The 6,952-nt window shown below is 34.3% G+C and overlaps 1 protein-coding gene across 1 annotated transcript; it reads left to right on the forward strand.

The window, feature by feature from the left end:
• Positions 1-280: 280 nt before the first annotated feature.
• On the forward strand, positions 281-4,085 carry LOC143580963 (chloroplastic import inner membrane translocase subunit TIM22-2-like). The gene is made up of 5 exons (XM_077063862.1): positions 281-500; positions 1,956-2,020; positions 2,133-2,205; positions 2,284-2,337; positions 3,556-4,085. Exons 1-5 carry the CDS (start codon positions 281-283, stop codon positions 3,801-3,803), a joined length of 660 nt encoding a protein of 219 aa, XP_076919977.1. The 3' UTR covers positions 3,804-4,085.
• Positions 4,086-6,952: the final 2,867 nt, after the last annotated feature.

Raw genomic sequence — 6,952 nt, forward strand, 5'->3', positions numbered from 1 at the left:
TTAAGTTATTATGGCTAAAATCCATTTTTGTAAAATGAAACATCTAGTATATGTAATAGTAAGGGCACAATTGGAAATTGAATTTATATGTATAAAAATGACATTTAAATTGGGACAACTAAAAATGAAAAAATGGACATTTAAAATGGGACGGTGGGAGTAATATATAAAGAAGCAAACGACAACTTTTGGTGATTCACACAACGCATAAATTAACCGATAACATCCGCAAAACCCTTAAATTTAATTCTAGGGTTTACCTTGTGGATAAACCCAAAAAATGTCATCCGATCCTACCGATTCTGATTCTGATTCTGATTCCGGCAATGAAACCACCACCACCACCACCACCACCACCGTCACCGTTACCATACCTGCTTCCGAACCTACCGCCACTTCCGATGCCCTAACGACCACTACCAGTCCACCTTTAGTCTGCCTTTTCCGATTTGCCACTGACTCCGCTGGCGGCGGACTAATGGGCTCCGTCTTCGGTTACGGTAATATCTTTCGTTCACTGTTTATTAATTTTGTTGAACATATTCCATTTGTTTTTGTTGTTTATTGCCACATAGTTTAAGCGACTCGGCTAATCAATTTAAGATAGGGATGTACAATTTTAACGCGTAACCGAGTTAAAAAGTATATAAAGCAAGTATGTATGTTTATTAACAGCTTTCAGCAAGCAAATCATAGTAAAGTTGGATATCACTTGTTGAATATGAAAATATAATTAGTGTGGCTTTGGTGGAACTAATACTTAATTAAGTTATAAAAACGAAAATGTAATTTTTATTATTATAGTGTTCTATCATTAGTAGTTTAGCATCGTAGTTGACAATATTCTTTTGGCTTAAAGAGTCAAAATAATTAATATATGGTGCTAAACTGCTAATGGCAGGACACTGAAAATCGTTTTTATAAGTAAATTAAGTATTTTTTGAAACCAATGCTACGTTAATTATATTTTTATTAACAACTGATGTCTAAGTTAACAAATTTTAAGGCTTTGCTTCATGTGTTGAGCTATTTGGTCAAATTGCACATAAAATAAATCAATTTCTTGACGAAAGTTGCAATGTGGTTATGCGTTGTTTATCTGAATTTAGATTAATTTCTTAAACAAATTTGCAAAGACTCAAGTTGTTTGTAGACTTCATTTGTTTATCAAGGACTCACACTGTTATTTTGACATGCTTGTTTAATGTTGTTTTGAAATACAACCTTGCTTTATTTACCCTTTTTTTATCTTGTTTATGCATTGAACTTGATATGTTTATGTTAAAAATGTGATGTTTTATTTTTATATATCAATATGTTTTAAAAAAATAAACGAGCTGGCTCGTCAAGCTTATTACAAGCCGAGCTTGAGCTCTCCTTTTCAGCTTGTCAAAATAATCGAGCCGAGCTGGCTTGCTTAACTTTGAGCCCAACTTGACTTAAGAATTTAAATCGTTCGAATTTTGTATATGGTGAATAATTAGCTAATCACATTCTGGCTGAATGGTCTATATGTTGTGTGAATGGTCAGTAAACTCACCTAAATTATCGTGTTAGAATCCTTTGGTGTTTTGAGTTTGTATCTTGTTATACCAGGGCTATTAACTACAACTGTTGACTCTTGTGTTAAAGTGAGTTTTGTGTGAATGGTCAGTTAAGCTTACCTCGATTATTGTTAGTTGTATTCGGTGTTTTTAGTGTGAATGGTCACTTTAACAATTTGCTGCACATATTCTATTTGAATCCGGCTGAACTGTGATTTCTTTTCTTCTTTTGTGATCGGAGGGCTTTAGTTTTGTTACAAGTTATGTTGATTTAATACACAAAAATATGTTTTTTTTAATAATGTGAATTATTGCATATTCAAATGTGAAGAAAAGCTCTGCTATATTTATTTTTGTGCCCTTTTGTTTTCGAAACGTCTGTTCTGACCGCCATTTTATGGGATTAATAAGGTTCTGGACTATTTAAGAAACAAGGGTTTAAAGGTTCATTCAGAGAAGCAGCATCATCTGCTAAGGTAATGCATATTCTTTTGTTGCAACTAGACATTGAGTTATGGAAACTATTTATTATAGTTTTTTTTCATTTTTAAAATTTTGTATGTTTGATCATTCTTTATTTCTCATCAGACTTTTGCAGTTCTGTCTGGTGTCCACAGTTTGGTTGTATGTTTCTTAAAGATGCTTCGAGGGAAAGATGATGGTACTAAATATAAAAATGTAAACTTGAATTGTAACAAGATCGATTTTACTTAACACTAATACTACTTTGTTTTTACAGTCATTAATGCAGGTGTAGCTGGATGTTGCACCGGTCTTGCTTTAAGTGTTCCAGGTATATGATAGCTTACAAGTTATGTAGTTATGCTAGTTAAACTAAAAGGTAGCTGCATAATTCGGTTGAAGAGTTTAATTACTTATTCTGGGATTGCTTTCACAAAAAGTTTATCTGATTATTTTAAGAAGAGAATTAGTTTAAGATAAAGTGGTTTTAAACTAGCTTTATTCAGACCATTTATTCTGAAACGTAATTCCAAACGTACCCTTATTTAAGCACACAGAAAAAGGACAGGTGGCAAAGTGAGATGGACAAATGGGTTGTGTAATGGACTAATGGGTTATAATTTAAAACAAGTAAACATGTAACTTTAGATATAGGTCGTCGGATCCGGTCGGGTTAACCTGCTAACAGTTTTTTTAATTATTATATTTGCATAAATAATATGTGAAATGATTAAAACTGTATTGCACGCTGTCAGAAGTTGCTAGGGGTGTGAAACGTGTTGAGTTGACAGGTTGAAATGTTCAACCCGAACACGACCCAAAAGTTTATTTGTGTCAATAACATAAACCTAACCGACACACACATTCAAAATCGTGTAACCCGAGCATGGCCTGTTTGACCCATTTATCTAAATGTAAATGGGTTGGTGGGTAAAAATCAAGTTGTGAACGTGTTACTTTGATTGGTGGGCTGTGAAAAATTGGTTAAATGGGTCATAAACAGGTCTATGGTTCCTATTGTTTAACTAAATGTGTTAAAAAGGTAATCTTGAACACAACCCCTTTAATTAAACAAGTAGACCTAAACATGGTCTGTTTAGTTAAACGTGTTAAAAAGGTCATCTTGAACATGACCGTTTAATTAAACACGTTTAATTAAACAAGTAGACATAAACGCGACCTATTTGATCCTTTTATAATAGCGTGTAACTTGTTGGTGGGTAATAATCGAGCTGTAAGCATGTTAATCGGGTTAAAGTAATGGGTTTAACGGGTCATAAACGGGTCCTTGAACTTTTTAACACAAGTTAATTAGGTCAACCCGAACTTGAATTAGATCGGTTGACTTAAACATGACTTGTGTTTTTAATGGGTTATATATGTCAACTAAAAACCTGATTATATATCCAGCTAAAGAATCTCACGATCTGGTTCCTCGTAATTTATTTTTGATTCGTATATATGATTTGGAGGAATTTCTGCATGTTTCTTTCCGCTATTATAGACTTTTACAACGTAATATGGTTTATTTTTTTATTTTATTTTCCAGGTGCACCACAGGCTCTGTTGCAGAGTTGCCTCACGTTTGGTGCGTTTTCTTTCATAATTGAAGGTCTTAACAAACAGCAGCCTGCAATGGCCCATTCCTTTTTTTCTCGGGCCACAACGGGTCAACAAGACCATGGGATACTTCCATCTTTGAGCTTTCCTCTTCCCAATGAACTCAAGGACTCGTTTTCTTCTTTCTGCAAGGCCATTGACCAAACCAGCAAAAAGGTCAACTTTCGCAGGCGTTAGTTAATCTGATGATATGAATCTTTTGTCCTGTCATTCCAGAAGTTTTCGCCCAGTTTTGTAAATTTTAGGTGACATGCTTTTTTGTTTCCTGGATTCTAGTATTGGAGTATCACATAGTCGACTATGAGGCTACTTTTTGAAAGTTTAAGAATACCGCTTGTCACTTTTCATATACTTTTAAAACGGGTCAAATGGATCATAACCAAAGCTCTTTTAACGAACTGTGTAAAACTGTGTGGTATTTATCTACAATCAAATTCAGGGCTTGTTAAAATTCAAGCAAAGAGTTAAGTTAATATCAAATGTTTGAAATTAAACATTTAAGCTACTATTTAGTGTGGACGTTAGAAATGAACGATTGCACAACAATATGCATCTCATTTTTGAGTATTGTTATTAAGAAATATAAACATACAAAGTAGTATGTTAATAAGAAATAGAATCATCTATTGTAAATACACAAAAGTTTTTATTCCGTTTTAAAAAGTTCAAATTTTTATAACAGTGTTTAACTATCAATAAAATAGTATAACACCAATGACATACATACTCTTAACCCAAGAAATTTAACGATTATAGCTAAACAAAGTCTATTTATATTCAGACACAAGTAACACGTACTCTTTACCAAAGAAATTTAACGATCAGAGCTAAGACCATCTGTACTCACCGCGTTTTCGCGGCGTTTTGCCATATAACGCCGGGGGCACACCGCCCCCCCCCCTCCCGCGTTTTAGCTTGGGTTTTTTTTGGTGCATTTTACACATAACGCAGGAATGGCTCGAGTTTCAAAAAGATAACCGTTGGATTGGGCCGTTGGAATTAGCCGTTGAAATTAAAAAAAAAAACTAAAATATACACTAAAACCAACCTAAACCTCATTTTTTTAACACTACTCTTCTACTTCTCTACCAAATATAACACAATTATTTCTATTACAATACTACCAAAATGTTTCCGAATAGCAACCAAAATGTTCTCGGTTTCGGTCAATTTTCCCGTCAAGGCAACGCAAGCAACCAAAATCCACAACCGAACCCATCTAACACCCCGATGCCAACCGTACCCGTCCCTCAACCCCCGCATTCGTTCGACGCGCAAATGGCCGCGTACATTGCATATCTACAAAACTCTATGCCAAATGCGGTGCCCGGTTTCCAAAACCCAACCACAAACATTTTTGCCGGTTCGGGTTCCCAACCTGTCCCGGAGACCCAACATTGAACTTGTAATGTTTTTATTTTTTTAGCGAACTATCAAAAAACGGGGGTATTTTGACACAAAATTAAGGAGTTGTTCCACGAACTTGGCGGGGACTCGCGTCGAGAAAAAGATTCGTTACTGTCGAAATGGGGCGACATAAACACCAAATGCATGGCTTTCAATACGGTTTTCTCTCGGATGAATCGAACGAGGAGTAGCGGTGTCTCGGGCGCGGAAGTCATGGAAAACGCGTTGACAGAGTATCAACATAATGTGTCGGGGGTCTTCAATTACTTTGGCATTTGGAAAGATTACTTGAGGTTTCACAAAAAATGGGGCCAGGTTTTGGATGCCAACGCTGAAGGTGGTCCGCGTAAAAAAAAAGTCTAAAACATCGTCTTCGGTTGATCCAGACACGCCCCGTTCCGACACTCGAAACTTCAACCTAAGCGATAATGAAGCCGTGAATCCTTATGCGGATATTACCGAGATGCCTCGGCCGGGGGGTAGAAGAAGCAAGGGCAGGGGAAAGGGGTCGCTTCGTCGTCTTCGAATGCCGAAATGGAAAGTCAATTCAAAGAAATGAACACTCGATTCAAAGATTTACACGAACTTGGAACCCAACGACTTAAAGTAAATTTGGACGCCGTCGAAGTACTTAAAATGAATTATATGGACAAAGACATCGAGATTTTATCAAGCGAGCTATCCGAAGACGACCTGAGAGTCCAATCTCTAAAAGCAGCTTGGCAAGAGAAAATTTTAGAAAAATACAACATGTAGTGTTATTAGTATAATTTATGTTTTTTTTAATTTAATGTATTTTTTTTATTTTAATTTAGTTTTTATTTGTAAGTTTAATGTATTTTTTTTAATTTAAATGTTGTTTTTTAATTTTATGTTTAATTATTTAAATGAATTATTATTTAACAAAAACAAATAAAATTAATAGTGACTGGACGCCACGTGGCGCATAACGCCTGGGGGTGGAGAGTTATGACCACACCCTGTTTTTGTATAAATACATAACTCTGATTGGGCGCCACGTGGTGCATAATGCCCGAAGATGGAGAGTTATGACTACTAATGATCTAAACAATGTCCGATATACATACACAAGTCACGTGCCATACACAGAGAATAATAGCCATATGGGATGTCAAACATGGAGAAAATGTTATATGGCTTGTATGAGGTGCACATTACATTATATGGTTCATATTTTATATTGATAAAGGAATGAGTGATTTGATAATTGACAAAGTTATAATCCATATGATATAAACGATATGGTGTGCGGAGTTGATTTTACATCACATACAAACCTTTTTTTTTACTATAAACAGTTAAGTCAATTGTGTTAGATTTTTTTTAGCACGCTAATTTTCAGCCCATTCTCAATTTAGGGTAAAGTTTAAATACAAAGAGAGACAAAAATAAGAAGTGTGAGAATGATTTGTGAATATATAAAAAACCCTTAAAAAATTCAAAAAAAAAAATCATAACTTAAAAAATATAAATAAAAAACGAAAAAAATTTAAAAAACTAAAATGTTTTCGCCATCATTCCCATTAGAATAAAAATTAAAAAAAAATACCAAAAAATTAAAAAAAAAAGTTGACGAAATGACACAATGGCAAGATCAAAGACACAATGACAAAAATGAACAAAAGACACAATTATAACTAACAAAAGACACAATATATCGCAAAATATAACACAATAACGAACAAAATATAGCACAATGTTGAGTAATATAACACAATATAAAGAAAAAAAGACACAATGTCAAGGAAAAAAAGACACAATCAATGACGAAAATAAACACAAAACACAATGATAAAAAAAATACACGACGACTTTTTTCACTTACCATCGTGTGTTTTTTAAGAACGAGAAAGACGGAGGAAATTTTTTTGTGTTTTTACTTTTTTTCGTTTTTTTAT

The sequence above is a fragment of the Bidens hawaiensis genome, unplaced genomic scaffold (assembly GCF_021521415.1).
Source record: "Bidens hawaiensis isolate Kalapana, Puna unplaced genomic scaffold, B.hawaiensis_p1.1 tig00030774_1, whole genome shotgun sequence".
Classification (NCBI taxonomy): Eukaryota; Viridiplantae; Streptophyta; class Magnoliopsida; order Asterales; family Asteraceae; genus Bidens; species Bidens hawaiensis.